At 43.3% G+C, this 26,397-nt stretch overlaps 1 protein-coding gene across 9 annotated transcripts in view; it reads left to right on the top strand.

Annotated features, from left to right (window-relative positions):
- Window positions 1-26,397, top strand: part of plcb4a (phospholipase C, beta 4a) — a 466,151-nt gene that overhangs the window by 418,612 nt on the left and 21,142 nt on the right. For all 9 annotated transcript variants that reach the window (XM_068044348.1, XM_068044344.1, XM_068044346.1 and 6 more), the window contains 4 exons: window positions 928-1,029; window positions 5,934-5,991; window positions 12,427-12,513; window positions 17,381-17,417. In XM_068044348.1, the coding sequence (XP_067900449.1) occupies window positions 928-1,029; window positions 5,934-5,991; window positions 12,427-12,513; window positions 17,381-17,417 (284 nt within the window). The remainder of the gene's footprint in view (window positions 1-927; window positions 1,030-5,933; window positions 5,992-12,426; window positions 12,514-17,380; window positions 17,418-26,397) is intronic.

Raw genomic sequence — 26,397 nt, 5'->3', positions numbered from 1 at the left:
GTGAAAAATGACGGTGGCGCCGGACGCCATTGGCGGCGATGGAGCACCCACTCCCTCCACGGCATCGGGGGCGGGCGGTCCACCCCGGCCGTGTAAATGAGCCGCCACCCTGAATATCGCGGCAGCTCTGTGGCGTAAATCTCGCCCGTGCACCCCGTCGTTTTTGAAGCCCGTGAATTCGGATCCCGCCATGGCAACTGGGAAATTTAAATTCAGTAAATTGTAAGAACTCATCTGGTTCGCTAATGTCCTTCAGACAAGGAAGTCTGGCTTATACGTCACTCCCGACCAACATGTATTTGACTCCTAAACGCCCTCTGCGATGGCCTTGCAAGCCACTCAGTTATATTCAAGAAGGCAGCTCGCCCTCACCTCATTTAGGGATGGGCAATAAATACGGACGTTATCAGTTCGCCCACATCTCGTGAGTGAATTTAGACAAGGAAAGGTGGGTGGGAGGCAGAAGGCAGAAGTGATTTCAGTGGCAAAAGGGATGATAGTGCCAGACAAAAGGGGGTGGTAATAGGACAAGTAAAGAAACAAAAAAAGGGGCCAAGAGGAGGTGTAAATGGCAACAACAGAAACATTACCAGCATCTGCTATCTGAAAAAACGGGAACAGTAGTTATGACCTGAAATTATTGAACTCGGTGTTGAGCCCGGAAGGCTGTTAAGTGGCTTATCAAAAGAAGAGATGCTGTTGCTCGAGCTGTTGTTCAGCATCATTGGAACAAAGTAGGAGGACAAGGTCAGAGTGGGAGTGGGGCAGAAAATTAAAATGTCAAGCGAGCGGAAGCTCAGGGTCACGCTAACAGACTGAACAGAGGTGTTCGAAACAATTACGCCATCTGCATTTGTTCTCCCCTATGTAGAGACTGCATCGTGATCAGTGAACGTCGTTGATTTGTCTTTTATATTTATTTTATAGACTCAGCAAGGAAATGCGTGCCAACCAGGCAAAGAGTTCCATGGAAAACAGTAAAGCCATAAGTCAGGATAAAAGCATCAAAAACAAAGCTGAAAGGGAAAGGCAAGTTGACCTTCTGTGGTAAACAAAATCAGAAAAATATATTGATTTTATTTTTTAGCTGGTGAGGTGCTTGCAAACACGTTTAAGGAGAACAGCGTTCTTTCATGCTGTCTAGCCTTCTTTACACTGTCATCCTTTCCTGATGAATAAACAGGGTTTTTCCATTCTGTGTTAAAGTACTGCCTTTTAAATTTGTAAGAATATAACAATTGAAAAGTACTGGGCATTGATTATGCATTCTAAAATTTCATTTTAATGCTGTGATAAATTATGAGGTTTTAAAACTAGAATTTAAAACCATGTTTTAAAACAAAGCCTGCATGATGCACAACATAAACCCAACAGCTAAGACACTGCACGACCTGAAAGTAGCCAAAAGAGCTGTGCAAAAGACGTGGCGATACTGCGCAAACAAACACTGAATCAACTTATGTCAAGAGATCCAAACTGCATGTGACAAAAGAAATCTACGAGCTCTGTACGAAGGGATCAAGAAGGGGCTTGGCCCAGCCATCGCCAAAGTTGTTCCTCTGAAGTCGGCAGATGGTAAAGTACTCACCGACTGAACTAAACTGATGTCCCGCTGGGCTGAACAGTACTGTGAGCTGTACTCCTGAGAATCGGACATCTCCCAGTCTGTGTTTGATGCTCTCCTGCAGTTTCCTGCCATGGATGAGTTAGATGAAGGACCCTCATCACTGGAGCTCAAAAAGGCCATAGACCGCCTCGTGAACAGAAGAGCACCCGGCAAGGACGGAATCCCAACCGAACTGCTCAAGCACGGAAAGTCCCATCAATTGTTACACCTTCTCCTCCTCCACTGGAAAGTAGGCTGTGTTCCACAGGCTGTGTGCCAAAATCATCACACTATACAAAAATAAAGGTGACGGAGGAGGTTACAACAACTACAGGGGCATCTCACTCATTGGCGTCCTGAGGAAAGGCCTTTGCTAAGGTCATACTCAAAAGAATCCATTTACTTGCAGACCCAGTGTTCCCAGAAGCACTGCAAATTCCGTGCCAGCAGATCAACTGTGGATATGATGATCTTCATATGCCAGCTACAGGCGAAGTGTAGGAAATGGCCCTTTACTTTTGTAGATCTCACTAAGGCATTCGAAACTGTCAGCAGAGCAGGGCTCTAAACGATTTTGGAAAAAATTGGCTGTCCACCGAAGCTCCTCAGTCTCATCCGCTCCTTGGCGTGTGATTGCTTTTAAGATCTTAGTATGCTGATGAGCCAAGTACCAGGATGTAGTCATGTGACTCAAAGGCTAAGTCACTCTGCAACTATAGAGTCAAGTTCTGTAAATAGTTATTTTCGTACTGTATAATAGTTTGGATGTAATAAACCTGTTTTGAGATCTTCAACAAACCAGACTCCACACGTCGCCATTTATGTTGCATCAGACAACATAAAAAGAACTCATTACATGGTGGCAGCTCCTCATTACATGGTGGCAGCTGTGGTGCGAAGACATGATCCAGGAAAAAGGTTTAAAAACTACATTGCTACAGCCAAATGGGAGAAAGTCCAAGAGAAACACTGGCCCAAATAGTAGAAAGAAAAAAGAACTCACTTCAAGTTATTGAATGCACAGCTCTGAACGACAGGCTGCAAATCAATCACTGCAGTTGGGGGATTCATTGTCCCAACAGTCCATAAATCCCCCATTGATAAAAAGCTTTGAGGTGCTTGCAAAGTTAATTTTTTTTTTAATGGTTCAGTAAAAAACAGACCAGCTAGAGTGCTGGAAACTAGATAAACAGACAATCATGGCTAAACACTTGCTCCTGTCAATCAAAACAGCCAAGAGAGTTTTCTTTAAAGCGAAAGCAGTACAGAGTCATAGAACTAGTCTTAAAGCAAGTGTTAAGCAAAAGAAGAGCAGAAAAATGGATACCAAATTTCACAGCATGAACTGGAAGGCCTTGGATATCCTATCTGAGTTCCAACTGTTCAAACAAAGAATGCAGTAATGCTTTACAGACCAAATAATTGCAGAACCAGAAAAACTGGCTGTAAAAATACTAATAGCAGTTGGAAATGAGGAATTGCATAGAATCAATACAACAGGTTTATCTGATGGGGATCAGAAAGATCCTGCAAAGATATGGAAAGTGCTAGAAGCTCAGCTCAGATTAAGAGTGAATTTTTGAATTCGCCGCCTGGAATTGAGGTCCCACTGGCAACCGCCTCTGGAATCAAAAGACCAGTTCACCTGTAGATGCCTTAGTAAAGGAACAAATGTGATTTTTCAGAAGCTGAGCTGTCAGATCGAATAATGGAACTGGTGATTGTATGAACACCTATTGAAGCATTTCAGAAGGAACTCTTGGGGGGGAAAAGAAAGGTCACAGCATTGCTGCACTGCTAGAAGATGGCAGGAAACATGAAGCCAGTGTAGCTGGACAACAACACCTGCAAGTACTAGATGCAGCCAACAGTATCAGCACCATAACCAGGTCAAAAAGAGCAAGCAAGCTGTGGTAAGTGTGATTGGTCCCACTCACCACGACGTTGTCCTGCATTTCACGATCTGTGTAAGGCGTACAGCGCAAAAGGACACTGGGCCTGCCTATGCAAGAGCAAGAAATCTGGCTCTAAAGACATAGCCAGAAGTCACGGTACAACACAAACAAACAGAAAACAGGGTAACAGCAGCATGGAAAGCGCCAGAGACCTCCATAAACGCAAGCCAATGCACAAAGTCCGCAGTAAAATAGGCCTGAGACAAGACTCAGAGAGAAGCAGATCTCTGGATCTTAGATGCTAATGAGCCAATTACCAGTCAAGCAGTCATGTGACTCGAAGCCTGAGTCACTCTGCAATTGTATGACCTAGAGGAAAGTTCTGTAAATATTAGCTTTGTATTGTATAATAGTTTAGCCTTAATAAACCTGTTTTGAAATCTTCAATTAATTGGACTCCATGCATCACATTTATGTTGCATCAGACAACATAAAACAACTCATTACGTTCCTTCCATGGAAACATGCACTGTACAGTTTGGCTCCACTTCTGACAGTTTTGTAGTGAAGAATGGAGTGAAACAGGGTTGTGTTCTAGCCTCCACTCTGTTTGGCATCTTCCCTTCCATGCCCCTGATCTTAGCCTTCCCTGCAGAAGGAGTCTACTTGCACACTCGGTCAGACGGCAAGCTCCACAATCTATCGAGGCTTAAACCAAATTCAAAAACTCATCGCATCCTGATCGGAGAACTCCTGTACGCTGATGATGCTGCACTAGTCGCTCAAACGGAAACTCAGCTACAAAGACTCATGGACTGTCTCTCCCATGCCTGTAACATGTTCTCCTTGAATATTAGCATCAAGAAAACCATGGTCATGGGACAAGGTGTTGCATCTCTGCCCCGATCACACGAAAGAACACCCCGCTGGAAGTGGTTAGCAAATTCTGCTACCTTGGCTCCACGGTGACAGACAATCTGTCCCTCGATGCAGAGCTCAATACACACACAGGGAAAACAGCTACCACCTTTGGCCAACTTGTGAAACGCGCATGGGGTAACACCAAGCTGACACTTGGGACCAAGCTGATGGTTTAGATTAGATTAGATTAGATTAGATTAGAGATACAGCACTGAAACAGGCCCTTCGGCCCACCGAGTCTGTGCCGACCATCAACCACCCATTTATACTAATCCTACACTAATCCCATATTCCTACCAAACATCCCCACCTGTCCCTATATTTCCCTACCACCTACCTATACTAGTGACAATTTATAATGGCCAATTTACCTACCAACCTGCAAGTCTTTTGGCTTGTGGGAGGAAACCGGAGCACCCGGAGAAAACCCACGCAGACACAGGGAGAACTTGCAAACTCCACACAGGCAGTACCCAGAATCGAACCCGGGTCCCTGCAGCTGTGAGGCTGCAGTGCTAACCACTGCGCCACAGTGCCGCCCTGTATGGCTATGCTGTATGGCTATGAAACATGGGTGACCTACAGCTACCAGGAAATGAAGCTCAATAATTTCTGTGTTCGCTGTTTGTGGCACATTTTGGGTATATCCTGGCAGGAAAAGAATCATGAATGTAGCAGCCCTCTCAAAGGCAGAGCTCCCAGGTGTGTTGGTACTAATCAAACAGAGGCTTTGATGGATCAGGATGAAAGGCGGTCACATATCCAAGGACCATTTGTATGGTGAGGTAGCCAGGGTCAGACGACCAGTGGGGCGCCCAAGTCTCCACTTCAAAGATGCTTGCAAGCGTGATGTGAAGGCCCTAAATGTCGCCTATCGCACCTGGGAGTCACTAGCTGGCAAAAGAGTTAAATGGCGACACATCCTGTGGACTGGTGTACACTGCCATGAAGACCAGTGGCTACAGCAGCTTGGCAACAGGCGAAAACAACTGACAGCGTCACTTGGCAGCTTCGTGTGCGGCACTTGTGGCAGAACTTGCCTTTCAAGGGTTGGCCTTCACTGCCATCAGCAAAGGTGCACCTCACCTAAATGGATTGTTGTGTGTCCATCATCTTTCGTAGTTGGAAAGATGCCAGTACACAAAATTATGATGTTTCACAATACACTGTCATTTAATAAAGTCTTTGCATCTGAATATTCTTGTATCATATTATTTCCCATAAGATGTAAAATGTTTGTATTTTTAGATTCTTTTTGCCTTTTGTCAATTTATTTCTTTGGATTGTTTTCAAGCCTACATTTTTCTTTTTGAATTCTACAGTCTGTGATATTGGCACTGGAAACTAACTGTGAACAAAATTTAATTTCAGTGCATTATAGCCTAAAGATCACTTGATGTTGGCGGTCAAAGCCTGAATGCACTTGTATGGCATGTTTCATAGAGGGCAATTGCTGTTTAAAAATTGTAGCAAAACCGCATCCAAAGGTTTTTAATGCTTTCTATTTTTAGGCGAGTCAGGGAGCTGAACAGCAGCAACACTAAAAAATTCCTGGAGGAAAGGAAACGGGTATGTCAATGTGTACGATTGCACATATTAATCCTATTGATTAAATGTTGTAACTGTAATTCAGCCATAGTTTATATTTGGTCTTTTGGAAGAAGCGGGCTGAATTGGCCAATTCCTTACCGTGAGCTTCCTTATATTGTCTTCCCATTGAATTTGTGGTGGATGAAGGAAATGGTTTGAAGGATTATGGGAGCACTGTGAGTAAATGTGATTCGAAGTGTCAGCTGTGGCTCAGTTGGTAGCACTCTTGCCTCTGAGTCACAAGGTTCCACATTCAAGTCCTACACCAGAGTTTGAGCACAAGGCTGACATTCCAGTGCGGTGCAGAGGGAGCGCTGCACAGTCGGAGGTCCTTCTTTCTGATGAACTTGCTTGTTTTTGTACTCTATGCCTCTACTTATAAACCTCAGGATCCCATTTCCTCTTTTAACTGCTTTCTCAACTTGCCCTGCAACAACACCCCGACAAGGATTTGTGCACATGTACCCCCCCATGTCTCACTGTTCCTGCACCCCTTTTACAGTTGTACACTTTAGCAGGTGTAACATATTTGAATATTATTGATCAAGAGTATGAAAGAAAGAATTTGCTTTTAGATACTGCCTTTCATGACCTCAGGATGTGCCAAAGTGCTTTACAACCAATGAAGTACTTTTGAATTATAGCCACTGTTGTAATGTAGGAAACACGGCAGCCAATTTGAGCACAGCAAGCTCCTACAAACAGTAATGTAATAATGACCAGATAATCTGTTTCACTGATGTTGATTGAGGGATAAATATTGGCCAGAACGCCCATGCTTTTCTTCGAAATAGTGCCATGGGATCTTTTATGGCCACCTGAGAGGGCAGACAGGACCTTGGTTTAATATAGGGAAGAATTCAACTTTTCGTTATTGTTAAGCTCACCTGCAAGGAACAGCAAAGATGAACTGGGGACAGAGAGGTCTCTGTACCCATTATAATGTCAGAAAAGTTCCAGAGTTTCACAAAATGGGTTCAACTGGGCCTGCTTGCCCAGGATTAACATGTTAATGAGGCAGGAGGGGACTTGCCTGGACCATTCACCTCACTTCTTTCAAGGTCTTCTGGGGTCCTGGGGACACCCTCAGTGTATGATGACTGAAGGTAGAATGCTTTCCTTCTGCAAACATCCACTCTGAGGGCTTCTGGCAGTACAGCAGGAGCCAGAGGGCTCTGATGCTCCTGGCCGAGCATAGCTGAAAGCAGCACAAGGAAGTAACTACGAGCCTCTTTCCAGCCCTCAGTCACAGCACAAACCAGCATGTTCACTTGACCATGCATGTTGCCCAAGCAGGAAACTTCAGCAGACTGCTCCATCCACAAGGGGTGGGGGGGGGGGGGGGGTCAATGACCTTTCATCAGAACTGGAGAACGTTATAGATGAACAGCTTATATGGAAGAACAGAAACAGTGACAAGGGGGCAGGGAGAAAGATAAAAGAATGGTCTGTGGTTGGGCAGAGGAAAGGAGATGATTAAATGACAGAACTGATAATGGTGCAAGATAAAAAGCAGACTAATGAGCGAAATGAAAGATGTATCTGAGACCTAGTGAATGAGTATGTGAGTGGTTAAAGCAGAATATCAGAATGAGAAGGAAACGTGGAAAATCTGGCAAAGAGGAGAGGGCTCTAGTGACCCAGGAGAGCAAAGCGGAGCAGGAGAAATAAGTAGATGGGCATGAGGGGCTGCATTTTCCCTGCGGGTTTCCGAACCCCACCATCAGTCTCAATTCGGGGTCAGAGGACCACACTGTGTGGGAAACTTGAGGGATTTTCCCTGGATTGGCCAATTAATGGCCGGTGTTGGGGTTGGGTGGGGGTTCTCGCCATCCAATTAAGGATGGTGGGCAGGCTTTCGAAGCTAGAGGGCCAATCAGGCGCCTTCCATCTTGGAGGCAGCACCACGATGCCATAGCAGGTAAGTGAGGGACAGAGCGCTACAAAATGGAAGTGCCCCCTCTCCAACTTCTTCAAAAAGTAAATAACAAATTGTTTTTGCAACCAGGCCACCACTGTGCTGGGAGAAACCCTTCAGCAGTGTGGCATGCAGCTGCTGCTGCATCCAGGCAGGCAGGGAGGGCCTCCAGGCAGCTAAACAGGCCCCCGTCACCTCCGGGAACCTGGCAGCCAACTGGAAAATCCCAGTCGGCCACCTTTAGTCAGCCTTTAGTGGCTTTGAACAAGCCTAATCTGCTATTTGCGGGCAGGTAGCCCTAGTGCACTCTTTACCCCCCCACAATCCCGCCCCTGGAAAAATGGCCTGGGGGCGGGATACAGCCCGGGAACCTGCACACAGGCCAGTGGTACTATTTTTAGCAACTGCCCACCTCAATTCCTGGCCCCAGCGGGGCCTAAAAATCAGGCCCTGGGATGTAGATCACCCCACTAGCCATGTACCCATAGGAAATCCCCATGCCAAGCACAAGGACACAACTTTCCCCATTCCTGGTAGCACTGGTGACCCCCATCCCACATTATCAGTACCCGCTGTCGGAGAGAAAATGGAAGCTGTGGTTAAGGGCTGAAGCTGCAGTTGTTAAGGCCAGAGGGCTGGAAAGAGCCGATTAGTCGTGCCCATCTGCTGCTGAAACCCTCATTCTTGCTTTTGCTATGCCCAGAGTTGACTATTCCAATGCTGTCCTGGCTGCCTCCTATCTTCCACCTACCGTAAAGGTCAACTCATCCAAAACTCTGCTGCCTGTATCCTGACTTGACAACAACAACAAATTATATTAATATAGCGTCTTTAACATAACAAAACAGGAGCATTATGCAGCAAAATATGACATCGAGGCACAAGCTTTTTCAAAGAGGTAGGTTTTATGAAGTATTATAGAAGGAAAGAGAGGTGGAGAGGTGTAGGGAGGGTATTCCAGAGCCTAGGGTCTAGGCAACTGAAGACACAGCCACCAGTGGTGGAGCGATTAAAATCAGGGATGCTGAAGAGGCCAGAATTAGAGGAGCGCAGAGATCTCAGAGGGTTGTGGGGCTGGAGGAGATTACAGAGATAGGGAGGGCCGAGGCTGTGGAGGGATTTGAAAACAAGGATGAGAATTTCCAAATCGATAACGTTGCCTGACGGGGAGCCAAGTTAGGTCAGCGAGCGCAGGGATGATGGGGAACGGGACTTGGTGCGAGTTAAGACATGGGCAGCAGCAGACTCTCACCAGATCCTGTTCACCCATCATCCCTGTGCTCGCTGACCTAACTTGGCCCCCAGTCCAGCAATACCTAAAATTTGAAATTCTGATCCCTGTATTCAAAGCCACCCATTGCTTTGCCTCTCCCTATCTCTGTAGCCTCCTACAACCCTCAGACCCATTGACCAGAGTCTTAACTGGACCTGTCACATCAATATTGCAACTACAAGAGCAGGTCAGAGGTTGGGCGTTCTGCTGCGAGTCACTCACCTCCTGACTCCCCAGATCCTTTCTATCACCTACAAGGGACAAGTCAGGAGCGTGATGGAGTACTCTCCACTTGCCTGGAGGAGTGAAGCTTCAACAGCACTCAAGAAGCTCGACAGCATCCGGGGCAAAGCAGCCGCTTGATCGGCATCCCATCCATTACCTTTAAACAGTCATTCGCTCCACCACCAGCTCACAGTAGCTGAAGTGTGTACCATCTACAAGCTGTACGACAGCAACTCGTCAAGAATCCTTCCCAGCACCTTCCAAACCTGTGAACTCTACCAACTAGAAGAACAAGGGCAGCAGGAGTATGGGAACACCACCTCCCGCAAGTTCCCCTCCAAGCCACACACCATCCTGACTTGGAACTATATCGCCGTTCCTTCACTGTCGCTGGGTCAAAATCCTGAAACTCCATCCCTAACAGCACTGTTGGTGTACCTTCACCACATGGACTGCAGCGGTTCAATAAGGCAGCTCGCCACCACCTTCTTAAGGGCAATTAGGGATGGGCAACAAATGCTGGCCTGGCCATCAATGCTTGCATCCCATGAATGAATAAGTTTAGAAATAAACTCTGCGTTCCTCCATTTCTGGCATCTTGCATATCCTGAATTTCTTTGCTCTTTCAGCTGTTTAGGCCCTAGGAATTCACTCCCTAACCACCCCCCCTCTCTTCCCCACACCGCTTTAAAGCACCCCTCCTAATGTTGTCTGATGATGCTTCTGTGAAGCACCATAGAATATTTTACTAGATTAAAAGCACTATTTTAATATAAATTGTTCTTGTAGAAGGACATTCCTCTATCTAACTATTTCCACTAATTGGGGAGTCTAGGACTAGGGGGTATAGTCAAAAAAATTACAGACAGACATTTCAGGAGTGAAATTAGGAAACATTTCTTCACACAAAGAGTGGTAGAAGTTTGGAACTGTCTTTCGCAAAAGTCACTTGATGCGACATCAATTGTTAATTTTAGATCTGAGATTGTTAGGCTTTTGTTCATCAAAGGGATGAAGTGATATGGGGCAAAGGCAGGATTTAGGTCACAGACAGGGTTCGGCAATGTGGCTGCATACGGACACGAGTGTCCGTGGTAAAAAGTTTGAGGTCCGTGACTGGTAATTTCACGGATGAGAAATTTCCCATTGACGACTTCTTCCAGACCAGTCAGTTTATTAAAAAAAAATCGCAGCCATCAGTTTCACAGCTGACGCGTGTTTAGAGCGGGAACAGTGCTTCCAATTCGGACATGTTTGTGGTTTTCCAGCGGGTTCAGATTTTTTTTTTTTTGAAAAGCCCGCCGCAAAACCACGAACTTGCTTAATTGGAAGCGCTGTTCCCGCGCTCAGAATTTGTCAACTGTGAAACTGACGGCTGCGATTTTTTAAAAAGCGGACCAATCGCAAAGCTGAGAGTTCATGTTCTTTGCAACTGTCAGAGAAGGACGGGGGAGGGTGGGAGTGGGGGGGAGTGAGAGAGGGAGTTCGGAGAGATGGAGAGAGAGAAGGAGCAAGAGGAAGAGCGGGCGGGGGGCAGAGAGAGAGAGGGTGCGAGGGAGAGAGGGAAGGGGAAGAGGAGATAGTGAGGGGACAGAGAGGGAGGGAATAGTGAGGGAACAGGGAGGGGGAGAGCGCGACGCAGAGAGAGACAGACAGATAGACAGAGAGAGAGAGAAGTGGAAAAGAGAAAGATCAGGATCACTCCAGAAAATGAACATCTATCAGAAATATTCCACATCACTAAAGTAGTGTGCTGGCAAGCAATGGCTACTTGTGCAAGCAAAAAAAATGCCAGATGTCTCACTAAATCAATATCCAACATAGTGACCAGTAAGTAAGTCAATAAATTAGTCTTTTCAATTAAAGCTTCTTCACAAAAATGCACCTTTGTTGTTGTTTTGATTAATAACAAGATACATTTTTAATGCCTTTATCTTTCCAAATTTGTCTCACCGGCCCGCTGTGTAAGACAAAAATTGTAATGTGGTCCCTGACATGAAAATGCTTGGCACCCCTGCTTCAAGCCTTTAACCTTGTGTTTTAAAATAACCTAGCAGCAAAAATAATTGCAAAAGTAATTCACATTGGCATTGCATTCTATTTTGTTTGCTAGCTAGCTAATACAGTTGTGCTGCTCTCCATCGATATTTGTATGCTTAGCTACTTTATTTATAGGGAGAAATGTGTTTTCAGTTGGACTGTGTTTCAATGGCATTAGATTGGATATATACTTTATGTGCAGATTAATCGCCCCATGTCCATGGCTGAGCCAATAATTTTATCAAAAGTCCGTGGTGCAACATGTTGGTGCCTATCCCTGGTCACAGATCAGCCATGATCTCATTGATTGGCGGAACAGGCTTCAGGGGCTAAATGGCTTCCTCCTGTCCCTTTGTGTTTCTAGTGTCTGATCCAGAGGGAATATTTGGGGCCCTGGTATGGAAGCTGGCATTGTCAGAGCATTTTCTGCTTTTAGTTCAGCACATTCCTGGTATTCCATGCCTGTCTGGTGCCCAGCACGTGGTTTGAAAAGAAAATGGGTCTTTAAATTTCTATCAATAACATTGAAAATTACAGCGTTTGTTGTTTTAATCAAGTGGAATCTTCAAGACTCAGGGTTAAAAGATCATCACATAATTCCAATGAGCATAAGTTAATCCTATCTAAAATAATTAATTTTAATGCTATTTATTTGATTACAAAAATGACTGCTGGGTATTTTTACATACCGTCACAAGCCAGGGTGTATATTTTCTTCTGTTCACTAACGTTATTGAAACGTCGCTGTGAATGTGAAGCAGCTTCCTCTACTTTATACTCACGTAAAATATATACTCCTGTGGTATTCCAAATGTCAAAACCAATTCAGGCATTCTGATGCAGAAAGTTCGTGCAATAAACTTCAAATAACTGTTATCCATTTACATGTGTCAGCAATATAAAATCTCCAACCGTCGTTGATTCCTGGCGAAATATAACTGCAACGTTTTTTTTCTAGCTTGCAATGAAGCAATCCAAGGAAATGGACCAATTAAAAAAAGCTCAGCTTGAACAATTGGAAGGCTTGGAGAGACAAAATGATCAGGTAGAGGCTCCAGACATTAAGCGTATCTCACATTAGATTGCATTATGATGAGGAAAACAAAAGGATTATTTACTTTCTTAACTAACTCTCAAAAGTTTCCTTTCTGTTTATGCAATCAATTTAATGATTTGAAAGGCATATTTCCATAGTTACTGGTGTTCAGACAGTCTTTGATGATAAGTTCTTCACAGATGAAAATACTGTACAAGCCAGACTATTATGCATTGGATCAGGATAGAGGGAAATGTTACACAAAGAATTATTTATTCTGTGAGTCGTTTTCCTTGTTCATCTGTCAAACACACAAAAGCTGAACAAACACAAAAAGTAGGATTGTGATTTAATTACTGGTTAATTGTGGAACCCTTGTGCTGAGCCATTTGAGTCCTTTGTTCTTTGATGCACGAAAACAAAAGGGTTTGCCAAAAAAGCACAGCGTGAATTCCGAAGCGTGATGTTGTCCCCTAGCATTGTATAGAGGATCGGTGCAAATTATCATTTAAGGTTGACGTGACATTAAATTCTAAATAGCTGGTGCCTTTTAAAAAAAAAAGTCTGAGTACAGAGCAGTTAGAGTAACCATCATGATATTTCCTAACAGTTCTAGTAATCTTTATAATTAGCTTTTGTCTACTTTCGAAAACTACATATCAAGATTCGGTAACAATGAACTGTATTAAACAGAATTAATATAATGCTGCTTGGAACAGCTCATTAGTAGGCTTTGTGGTTAGTAGCAGACTGCAGGTTTTTCCTGAAAAATAAATAATACATTTGCAGGCATTAAAAAAAAAACTAAATATTAGGTGCAAGAATCACTAAAATCTTGCTGTTAAAATGGATTTGAATTTTGCATTTTTGTAATTCAAATATTTGAATGACAATATGATTAGGGCAGCCATTTGCACAATTTAAGATTTTCAGGCAAACACATTAGGTATTATATCCTAGCCTGTGTTTTTAGAAAATATTTATTAAGTCCATAGTTCTTTTCAAAAGGAATCTTTGGATAATTAATTGTATGGGTTAAGGAAGCCATTGCTTCAGTAATTATTCAATGGCAATCATCATTACAGCTGCAAATGAAAATATTTTCTACTGACAGAATGCAACTGAGAGCCTTAGTAGAAGCTTGCTTGGGAGTCTTTAATGGTTCTGTTGGGGCACTTGTCTCAAAAGGAAATACGGAGTCCATTTTCATTTTCACCTCCAGGACACTAACCTGCCCAGCTGTTGCAGAACCCATTGACCTCAATGCAATAAAACTCTTAGCAGATTCTACAACAGGTGGGCAGCCAATCTCTCAGATTAAAGCCTAGTAGATGAAGACAAAAATTTACCTCGTAGAGTTCGCCACTTATTCTGCAGTAAGTTTCATCTGCTGAACATTCATTATTAAAGATGAGATACTTGTATTTAATAAACGATACATCAGTCTTACATTAAAATGCATCTCAATTCACATTGGCCTGATCACAAAATCTGGCTCAAGATTAGTTTGCTGGATCAGCTTGTTAAGGCAACCCATTAGTTATGTTGTACAGAGCAGAAATATCTCCGGTTCCATCTCTGGTCTAAGCTGAGTTAGCTGATCTCAGTACTAAAGTTTCTTCAGTCTCCCTGCATTAGGGACTGTGGGGGGGTGGGGAACATTAGTCAGTGCTCCTGCCCCTGATGACTATGCAGTGTAACCTCTGGGACTGGGCATGTATGGATGTTAGGTCAGGCCCAGATGTAAAAGTCACAGTTGATTAGCCTGGCAACATTGCTTTAAAGACTTACACATGAAGACTGGATAGTTTTACAAGAGACTGGAGAGCTCCTGCTGTTTGTTGAACCTCCCCACAGCAGGGAGGCATAGCCTTAGGGAATGAGATAAAATTGGTGATAAAAGAAGGAAGGAAAAGATTTTGTCCGTACACTGCAGATGTTGATGTTTGTGTCACCAGGATTAAAGATTATATTTTCCTCTTTTTAAAAACCTATAATTAGAAACACAGAAATAAGCCACATGAATCCATGCCTAGAACCAAAAACAAGTATAATGGGCCAGAGTTTCCTGGATTACACTTGCACAGAATTTGCACTGAGAACTTGCACTCAAATTTCCTCTGGAGCACACTTGCCTATGCTGGAATATAAAAATGGTGTAAAACGAGTGCAATACACCCAATAAGGCAAATTCAACAGACTGATATCTTCTGCCTTGGCACCCCCCTTGCAGCGCCTTTGGCCTCGACTGCTCCTTTTCCTCTTCCGTTATTATGCAGAACAGGGATATGCCCACTGGGAAGGTCATTCCAACTGCGTACCCCGTCTGATCATGTTGAGGGGGGGAGGGGTCCAAAGCAATCTCGAGTACACGGAGACCGACAGCACTTGGATTAATTATAGTGCAAGTCTCAGTAAGAATTTTTATTTCGTTAAATGACGAAGGAAATCACTATCAAACTCCATAAAATTCAGTTATGCCAATATCGGGTGACATTGAGCTGAGCTGAGCTGAGCTGAGCTGTGCTTACATTTTATGGGTGTGAATCGATGCCAGCACATTATACGCATAAATCCAAGACATTTGCGCAAATTGCTCTTATTTTGGGGGATGGGGGTGCAGAGTCATAGAAACATATGAATTAAGAGCAGGAATAGGCCACTCGGCCCCTCAAGCCTGCTCCGCCATTCAGTAAGATCACGGCTGATCTGATTGTAACCTTAACTCCACATTCCCACCTACCCTCGATAGCCTTTGACCCCCTTGCTTATCAAGAATCTATCTACCTCTGCCTTAAAGATATTTAAAGACTCCTCTTCAACTGCCTTTTGAGGAAGAGAGTTCCAAAGACTGACGACCCCTTATTTTTAAACAGTGACCCCTAGTTCTAGATTCTCCCACAAGGGGAAACATCCTTTCCACATCCACCCTGTCAAGACCCCTCAGGATCTTATATGTTTCAATCAAGTTGCCTCTTACTCCGGCAGATAAAAGCCTAGCCTGTCCAACCTTTCCTCATAAGACAACCCGCCCATTCCAGGTATTAGTCTAGTAAACCTTCTCTGTACTGCCTTCAATGCATTTACATCCTTCCTTAAATAAAGAGACTGGTACTGTACACAGTACTCCAGAAATGTTCTTACCAATGCCCTGTATAACTGTAGCATAACCTCCCTACTTTTGTTTTCAATTCCCCTTGCAATAAATGATAACATTCTATTAGCTTTCACAATTACTTGCTATATCTGCATACTAACCTTTTGTGATTCATGCACTAGGGCACCCAGATCCCTCTGCATCTCACAGCTATGCAATTGCTCACCATTTAGATAATATGCTTTTTTATTCTTGCCAAAAGGGACAATTTCACATTTTCCCACATTATACTCCATTTGCCAGATCTTTGCCCACTCAGTTAACCTATCTATATCCCTTTGTAGCCTCCTTATGTCCTCTTCACAACTTACTTTCCTCCCTATCTTTGTGTCATCAGCAAATTTAGCAACCATACCTTTGGTCCCTTCATCCAAGTCAATTATATGAATTGTAAAAAGTTGAGGCCCCAGCACAGATCCCTGTGGCACACCACTTGTTTCATCTTGCCAACCAGAAAATGACCCATTTATACTTACTCTCTGATTCCTATTAGCTAGCCAATCTTCTGTCCATGCCAGTATGTTACCCCTCCCCCCATCTAAATGAGCAGCAGAGGGTTTCGCCAGACATATCTTAAGCGGTTCAAATAAACAAGGAAATTCACGCATGGCGATGATTTAATGTAAGCCGCCAAAACTTTCCAGGAAATTCTGAGCCAATAATTCATTTGGATCTTTAGTCTTTATTTTAAAATCTGTTTTCCATGGAATATGATGCTGTTGGGATTCGTAGGAAGTTGCTGTATGGAAGTAGATGATGAAATCACAGCTATATGTTTCTGTTATCATACAAGCGGATTAAATTGTGCAACAGCAAAAAAAAACTGGCAGCCCAGTGACAACAGTTATACATTCATCAAATATTTATGATGCTGAGTCCCTTAGATGCCTAAAGCCTAGACCTACCTACCATAGTCTGATCCCATCACAGACATGCCTTCTGTTGTCTGATTTCAAAGTTGCAATCATGCATAAATCTCTTCGAAGAGGCCACTGATTCTCATTGGGTTGGGGGGTGGAAACTAGAAACAAGCTAGGTTATGGAGCATGCCATAATATACAGTTCCATGTTTTACAGTAATCAAAAATGTGCTGTTAGGACGCTTTTCATCTTTTCTTGCGCTTTTATAACATCTACAAGCCAAAATTCTTTCTCAGTATTGCTTATTGTCTGGTGCAAAACTTTGCGAATCTATTTGAGTACCTTCATCAAAACCTGAAGAGCATTTTCTGCTGAAGATGTTTTGAAGGCGCAATCTTTTATTTCTACAGTCAGCTTGGTGTTGGGCTCTATCTCTATGTCTTCCAACTGCACTCTAATTGTTAAGTAGAGGTATGTTGCTTAATAATCATCAGCACAATTCATCTGTGAGCTGCAGCTGATCTTGGCAGCATCCAGATATTTTTAGCATCCCTTATTTGCCTCCATCTCTATAATGTTTTGTCTGCATTCTTCCATTCATTGTCTTACAATCTACTATTCACAGTACCTTCTAGAAAGTGAACACAAATTAACAGACATTTTATGTTTTTTTTGTTACTACACTAGTGAATGTTTAATGAGAAAATCTGTAATCCAAAAGATCATGTTGAATTTGTTTTTTTTTCCCATTAGAATTCAAATGAAAAGGCATTTAAAAAATGTTTTAATGAGCACTGTCATTTCATTTTATTTACATTTTTGGTTTGTAATCACTGACTATTATTTTTGTACAAACAGCTGCTGAAATCATGTCATGCAGGGTCTGGCATTCAAGGTAGGACTGTTCTTAATTACCAAACAACAATCAAATCTGTTGTTCCATTTTCACAGTACTTCCTATCCAGATACAAATGAGCGTACAGTGATTAAAATTAGTCGTTACATTCATTGTGAAAAGTGAAACTTGCAGTGCATCAAACAATGCATCAAAAGCCATGGAGCTTTGCCAGCCAAGACTCAGGATGCTACCAGTAACTCCAGGTTCTCTGAGCAGAGTCCAAAAGTAGTAGGGTTCTAAAGATACCCAGCGGCAGGGTTCACAGTTCTGCTGGTTATGTCCACATGACTGTCTCATGCTAGAAGGATTGGACTGCAAGTTTGGGTGGTGGCAATACCTTCAGATGAATTGAAGGATGTCTTTCAGAATTTGGACTTTGATTAGTATTTGGGGAGTTCTCGGAATAATCCTGCTGGCCTGCACCTTTGCAATAAAATCCATAAATACTGTCCAAAGTATTCACAGCATTACCAAAGGCACATTGGATAGCTCGTTCAACGAGTCAGGAGAGGCACAATGAGTTTGATTGCCTCCTTTTATGCTTTGTGATTCTTTGATTGGGGGTCACATTCAACTTTGCTGCCTGGTGGCATGGATCACCCATCCTCTGTAGACCCCCTCCCATGGAACACAGATTGGTGAGAGGTTCTACGACAAGCGGGTGATGTGCTCTGGCAGAACACCACCCTGGCAGCTAAGTTGCAAATTCCCCCATTACTTCTCATTTTTAAAAAGAAATTATGCAAACAAGTCCTGGTCAACAGTAGATGCACCATAGATAACAATCAGGGATGATTTCCTCTATGAAGTATCTGCAGTGAAATTGTAAGCATGCTCTTTGCAAGTAGCTTTATTATTTGTCACATAATATAGCATAGAATTTCTCAGTTCAGTTTGGCAGGTTGTGTGTGCAAATATATATAGAGGGTGAATCTGGCCTATACCAGAAGCACAAAACAAGCTTCTAGCAAGATGGCAGAGGATTTATCACCCCACCCGATCATCTTTCCACTGAAGTTCACAGAACGATAGTTCACGCTCTTTTTTTGGGACTCATTTCCTAGTATCACTGTCCCTTTTATTTGGTTTGAAATTAAATATCTTGGCAATATTTTCCAAGATAATGGAAAATGAAAACTGGTGCAGTGCACAACAGTCTGTTGATTTGTTATAAGCCCGTTTTGTATTGCTGGTATTAGACCAGTTCCTCCACCACCCCCCCCACCCACCACCCCCAAAACCCCCCAGTGTCAGCTGATTGAAAAGACTTGATTTTGGCACACCAGATCATGTTCATTACCAGTGAACACTTAGCTGTCGCTACTCACCTAGCTCTCTCACCTGGTAAAAGAAGCAAAAGCGACATGAGGAAAAACTTGTTCACGCAGTGAGTGGTTAAGGTCTGTAATGCACTGCCTGAGAGTGTGGTGGAGGCGGGTTCAATTGAAGCATTCAAAAGGGAATTAGACTGTTATATGAAAAGGAACAATGTGCAGGGTTAAGGGGAGAAGGCGGGGGAGTGGCACTCGGTGAATTGCCACTCGGTGAATTGCTCATTTGGAGAGCCGATGCAGACACGATGGGCCAAATGGCCTCATTTTGTGCTGTAACAATTTTGTGATTCTGTGATTCTATGAGTCAACTAGTTAATAATTGCAGTTATAATTCGAAACAACTAAGCAGTGCATGTGGCATTTGTTCAAATGGGAGCTGTTTCGAATGCACGTTTCTATCTAAATAAAAATCAACATTGTTTACACTGTTGTATACTGTATTTTAAAATTATTTATCAAATTGACGGTTGCAGAACAGGTTGAGAAAACGCTCAATAAAGCATATGGGATCCTAGTGTTATGGCCAGGTGAGGGGGTTGTTGGGGGTGGGGGGGGGGGGGTGGGGTGGTGTGCGGGTTCGCAGTCTCCCCTCTTGTCCTTCCTCTTATTTGACCGCAACAGGGTTTATCCCCTTTTAAAACAGTGGATGCGCTTACCACCTTAGTAAGTGTTTTACCTTTAACCTTTATTAAGATATCGAAAGAACCAAACGGACAGGTTTTCTTGAGTGTAAACAAGAAAGAGGTCAGTTTATTATACTTAACAATCTAAACCCGATCTAAATAAAATTTTAAAAAATACACTACACATTCACGCACACACTCACACAAGAATCACACATACAAATAGATTACAGAGTGAGAAGTAGATTCGTGGTTGGAGTCGAGTCCAGAATAAATTTTTAAAAATTAAGACGCTGTCCGTGAGCTAATTCTATGGTCTTCTCGCTGAAGTTGAAGTCTTTGGCTGGTCAAAGTGAACGTTGTGGCTGGTCTTCTTGGCTCAGAGTTTTCTTGAAGGCAGACTTGTAGGTGGCTTTCTTCTCCTGGTGTCTCTGTCTGTCGCAATTTGTAGGCTTGGTGGGTCCACAGTTGCAGACAGTTTTCAAACTTGCAATGTTATCGGGAGGGAGGGACACAACCCTTCTGTCCAGTTTCAGTCGCTGCTAGTCTGTCTTTGTGAAAACTGGGAGTTTCCTTAGACAGAGATGGACCGATGGTCACATGACTGCCTCAGTGTATTCTCTGGAACCTCCTACTGAGATTGAAAGTTAGGAATTTCCATCTCCCCAGGCCCCAGTTTGCCAATATTTACATTTGGAGGGGTTTGCTCTTTCAAAGTTAATGTGCCAGGATGGCCTTGAATGTTGTGCTAATGAAGCAATCTTTGGTAATTCAATCATTTCGAGCAAGCCATTGTTTTGGCTCCAGGCTCATCAGACATGTGTCTCCTGTTGGAGGCCTTGGAATGTGAAAAGGTGTTTCAGATGCAAATTGCAGTGGCCATCTTGGCTGCCAGTTTTTAAAATTTAACTGTAGGATTTTTCTTCCATTAAAAGTTTAATGTAAGTTTCCAAGCAATGAAATAAAATTCCTCATTTGGCATATCGTTTTTCTTGACACTGACACTGGGCTTTATAAATATAGAGTACAAAAAGAAGGAAGTTATGATAAGCCTGTATAAAACACTAGTTTGGCCTCAACTGGGGAATATTGTGTCCGGTTCTGGGCACCACACTTTCAGAAGGATGTTAAGACATTAGAGAGGGTGCAGAAAAGATTCAGGAGAATGGTTCCAGGGAAGCAAAACTTCAGTAACGTTGATAGGTTGCAGAAGCTGGGACTGTTCTCCTTGGAGGAGAGAAGATTAAGAGGAGATTTGATAAAGGTATTCAAAATCATGAGGGATCTGGACAGAGTAGATAGGGAGAAACTGTTCTCATTGGCTTAAGGATCCAGAACCAGAGGACACCAATTAAAGGTAATTGGCAAAAGAAGCAACAGTGGCACGAGGAAAAACATTTTTATGCAGCAAGTGGTTAGGATCTGGAATGCACTGCCTGAGAATGTGGTTGAGGCAGGTTCAATCAAGGCATTCAAAAGAAAACTGGATAATTATCTGAAGAGAGAAAATTTGCAGGGCTGTGGGGAAAAGGCAGAGGAGTGGGACTAGGTGAGTTGCTCTTGCAGAGAGTCAGCACGGACACGAGGGGCCGAATGGCCTCCTTTGCTGTAACCGTTCTATAGTTACATGAAATTTATGTATCTCTAAACCCTGGACAGATCAAACACAGATTTGATATTCACACTCACCAGAATTTGGTTGGGCTTACCACAGACATTGACCTTGAGGTGTCACAGGATTCTAGGACAGTGGATGTATTATACTTGGAGAACGTTGTTGATTTAATTCTTTTTCTCGTTATCTCTTGGGCAATAAAAAATGGAAGATATCTAGCAATAGGAGATAAGTATGACATTCAATTGCTACCCGTTCAATTTACGATATATCCAGGAGGGAAACAGTAACCGCCCTTTGGGAATCTGAATCCTCCTTGGTGCAATTTTGAGGTGGGCCTATAAATAGCTGTGCGCCACTCTTGCCTGAAACAGGCAAGACGCTCTTTGCAAATGCAAATTGGCATCCAATGGAGGTTGTAGGACCCCGTTGGCAATTTTCCAGGAGAAATGGACAAGTTTGTCTCAGGTGATGAGCAGCCTAACCAACAGGAATGCTGTTCCTTGACCCGCACAGATACTGAGGCCCACTGCCAGTCAATGAGTAGTCCCCTTCCGGTGCACCTTTTCCCCCATCGCCCGCCTTCTGTGCTGACTTCCAGCTCACCTCACTCATGGAGCTGCTGGCATCTTGCGCCACAACTGTGCGCAAACACTCGTTGAGTTCTGGGAAGCTCGCCTGACTGTATTCTAATGAAGCCTGGACTGGAAAACAGTTTGGGCCTCCTGCTGAAGGATTCAGGCAGGCATGTCTGCCACGCTGCTAATTTCATACCCGTTTTGGGTCTATGTATAACATTTCCCTCAAGAAGCCCACTGATGGATTACATTCATTCCAAACAACTTACCCACCACCCCGACAAGCCCATTTCCTTTCCTCCTCTCCTGAAAGTAGTGAGATAGGATTCCATATGTGCCTCTGATATTTCCAACAAGAGGTCATTCTTGCAAACTGTTGGCCTGATTTGTTATCTGAGCCTATCCAGGACAGCAGTAAGAATAATAATTTGCCTTAATTCATCTTGATTATGGAAAAGAAAAATCAACTAGGGACCTCACTCCTGTTTGCTAACCAGTGACTTCTCCGGGAAAGTGAATTGATATGGATATTAGTTCAGGAATAGTAGCGGGCTCAGCTGTGAAGCCTACAAATAGTGTGTTGGCTCTGACTGTGTAGCTTATACCACAGGGCAAATTAGCAGCAGCATACCAACACCTCAAAATTGCACCAAGAAGGATTCAGATTCCCAAAGGGTGGTTTCAGTTTCTCTCCTGGATACATCATAAATTGAACGGGTAGCAATTGAATGTCTCACTTATCTCCTGGAAGCACAAGTTTGATGGTGTTCACTATCCTATCGCTAGATATCTTCTATTTTTATTGCCCAAGAGATAACGAGAAAATGAATTAAAACAACGATTTTCTCCCAAGTATAATATATCCTCTGTTCTAAAATCCTGTGACATTTCAAGGTCAGTGTCTGTGGTAGGGCCCAACTAAATTCTGGTGAGTGTGAATATAAAATCTGTGCCTGATCTGTCCAGGGTTTAGGGATACCGCTTAAATTTGTATTTTTAAGAGATGAGGAACAAAATTGAGGGAAGCAAACTACACTACACTGGGCGGCAAAGTGGTTAGCACCGCCGCCTCACAGCTCCAGTGACCCGGGTTCAGTTCTGGGCACTGCCTGTGCGGAGTTTGCAAATTCTCCCTGTGACCGCGTGGGTTATCGCTGGGTGCTCTGGTTTCCTCCCACAGCCAAAGACTTGCAGGTTGATAGGTAAATTGGCCATTGTAAATTGTCACTGGTGTAGGTAGGTGGTAGGAGAATGGTGGGGATGTGGTGGGGAATATGGGATTAATGTCGGATTAGTATAAATGGGTGGTTGTTGGTTGGCAATGGTGGGCCGAAGGGCCTGTTTCAGAGCTGTATCTCTGACTTTATGACGTGCAGGTCACTTCCCTGCTTCATTGCACAGTTCCTGAGGTACTGTTGAAGTGTCTTCGATGTACAGTAGTATGAAATGAACTTTTATGCGATGTTAATTCCACTATGGAGTTATGCAAAACAATTCTGCATTGATGCATTGATTAGCAGTTTAAAATTTTGTTGTATGAAAATGTTACATATGGATATTGTTTACTGTTGAGAAATTTGTCCTCACTTTGATGTATTGGGGAAGAATAAGTAAATGATTGTGAATAACTTTTTGAAAAAGAAGTTTTTGCTAAGAAACTTTTCAAAAATCATATTTATAACCCTTACCCAGGTACATTTGGAAAATCATTTAAGATTACGCAACACTTGACTGTATTGTTGCTTTTAACAAGTACAAGCAGATCTCAAGACCATCCTCAATGTGACATCTGGGGAGCCTCCTATCACTTTCAGCCTCAAAGTCTGAGGCTCCTTTTGGCTCCTACATATGTTCTCTTTGAAGCGACAATTGGAGGTTAACAATCCAACAGCCTTGAGAAGTCACACCATGAGAGGTTCCTCACTCCTCCCCTTCCATCGCCAGCAACAATGATAGGACAGCTGCCAGATGCAAGACGGTGTGGCTGGATGCAGAAGATATATTTAGAGAATTTATCTGAGACACCTAGCCTGTACACTCCCAAAGAAAATTTTCCTTTGTTCAGATCAGAGTATGGTACCGGAAAACATGCTTTGGTCAGAAGTAGATATTTTCTGCATCTACACAACAGAGATTTTAATGTAAGATAAAAGTTTTTGGTTCACGTATTTTGTGGATAAAAAACTATGAGGATTTCGATTCACCTTCCATCAAAATGTTCATGCCACTCAGATAGTTTAAACTGGTTAACCTAGAAGATAAATACTTCAATAACTGTCTGGAGCAAGTAAAAGAAATTCACTCACCAGGCCCACTCTGTGTGGTGCCAGTGCAGAATGGGCATGAAGTGGGTGGCAAATTTGACAGAGCTCATTGTCACCAATTCTGTACTGCACATGTACTCCCAGGTGGGTCTTAAAAGTAGATCCAAGGAATGGTCGCCAAAAATAGGCAAGAACTTTATTTCAATATTGAAATGTATTTTAATGTTGTGTTTATTAGTGCTACATGACTTTGCTTGATTCTCACCATGAATGAGTTGAGTTTGTCCTTGCAAAGTGGAGGCAGGCATGTTCCAGGCTGACAACAAGGCAGAATTTAAAGCAGACTGGCTGTGCTTTGAGAATATATATCTGAAAGTGCAGTTTATCAGTAGCTTGTACATGCTTTCCCTTTTCATTTTATCAGTCTTATTAAGATTTTTGCTCAAAGGTCAGCGTACCAGATTTTTAGTTGCTGCAGCTATAATTTTGAACATGGACAATATGGAAATTCTATATCTTGTGTTATTTGTTATGTGATTAAGAGAGTGAAAGGAAGCAGGGATGTCAGTGACATGCTCGGTCACCATGCCCTGAACATTTCATTCAATAAACTCATTTTAAGCTGCAGCAGAAGACAAAGTCAGTATTAGTTGAATACATACTTTGGCAACAGTTGTTCACTTGTTTTAAGGAACCCATCACGTCAGGATTATTTGACACAGAAAGAAGACTGCAAGGATGACTCTTAAGAGACTTGGCTTGCCCTCTTCGGCCCTGACTGCTGACATCTCTGAGACAGCCATGAACACAAGCACAGCACAGCACTCAGTCTTTACAACCATTATTGTATGATCGATTGCAGTGTAGGTCTCTGGAAGCAACATTTCAGATGCTGGACAAATCAGATGACATTTTGCAATCGAGCTGCGCTAGGGTTTGACAAGTTTGCCAACCCGAGAGCCCAAGGGAAGACGAAGAAGAGAGGCCTCTCATTAATGAAACCTTCATGAAAGTATCCCATCCACACAATGCATTAACGTTCCCCACCAAATGTACACAATACAATTAATAAATGCACTCTCATCAAAATTGGTCATCTTGCTAACCTAATTAGCGTGGGTCCCATTCCTTTGATCTGCTATTATCTTGTTCATACAATAATGTTACAGCTCAGACATGCACTATTCTAAACCATCCCAAGAAAATTCTTGACACAGTTGGGTATAAGTGAAACCACATTTAATGCCCTATCAGTGATTTTTGTAAGCGTCTACTGCTTCTGTCCTGTAGTTTCCTCTTGGTGACAGCACACCAAGTGGTCAGTAGAGAGGCAAGACCCAAGTACCTGCCCAACTTTCTTTCCAACTGCTGACCAGGAAAAGAGTGGCCGCAGACCATGGGACAGTGACAGGTATGTCCAGTCTAGATTATACTGGAGTGAGAAGGAGAAGGTGTAATAGTAGCCTCCTCCCTCTTCCATAAGGCCCTGTTACCTCTTTGTTGAGACCTTAGACACATGGAGAGATTTTATTGAAATTTTGAAAATAAATTTCTGGGCTATGCTGCCCGTTTTAATGGTGCTTTCTCCTCACCTGGTGCTGCAATGGGTGTTCCACTGAAACAGTGCCGAATTTTGTTTCCTAGCAACAGCGGCTTCCCTCTTGCTGGCGGAGAGCTTGTGGGGACCCACCCTTTACAGATAATCAGCTCCAAACATAGGGGGATGGGTCAGGACTGGGGCAATAGGCAAAAGTCCCACCCCAGTCCTTCTCTAGTAGTGAAACCATCTGCACCTAACAGCTTTCTGCTGTGTCTCCTGTTATTTGAGGGGTGAGCTGGCAAGACCAGAGGTGATATCGCTCTTGGCACCAGTTTCTTCTATGTATTCTCCAACCATTTGTCTGTATCTGCAGAATCCCTCAGCGCATCTACTGATGTTTTTTTTAAAAATTCTTTCATGGGATGTGGGCATCACTGGCTAAGTCAGCATTTATTGCACATCCCTAATTGCCCTTGAGAAGATGGTGGTGAGCTGCCTTCTCGAAACCCTGCAGTCCATGTGAGATAGGTACACCAACTGTGCTGTTAGGAAGAGAGTTCCAGGATTTTGACCCAGTGACAGTAAAGGAACAGCAATTATAGTTCCAAGTCAGGATGGTGTATGGCTTGCAGGGGAGTTTGCAGGTGGTGGTGTTCCCATGCAACTGCTGCTTTTCTCCTAGGCGGAAGAGGTCGCGGCTTTGGGAGGTGCTGTCGACTGAGCTTTGGTGAGTTGCTGCAGTGCATCTGGTAGTTGGTGTGCACTTCTGCCACTGTGCGTTGGTGGTGGAGGAGGGAGTGAATGTTGTTGGTGGATGGTGTGCCAGTCAAGCAGGCTGCTTCGTCCTGGATGGTGTCAAGCTTCTTGAGTGTTGTTGGAGCTGCACTAATGAAGGCAAGTGGAGATAATTCCACGACATTCCTAACTTGTGGTTTGTGAATGGTAGAAAGGCTTTTGGGAGTCAGGCAGTGAAATACTTGCTGCAGAATACCCAGCCTCTGACCTGCTCTTGTAGCCACAGTA

Source organism: Heterodontus francisci, chromosome 13, assembly GCF_036365525.1.
Source record: "Heterodontus francisci isolate sHetFra1 chromosome 13, sHetFra1.hap1, whole genome shotgun sequence".
NCBI lineage: Eukaryota > Metazoa > Chordata > Chondrichthyes > Heterodontiformes > Heterodontidae > Heterodontus > Heterodontus francisci.
Note: the sequence above shows the minus strand (reverse complement) of the source record. Positions and strands in the feature narration are given on the sequence as shown.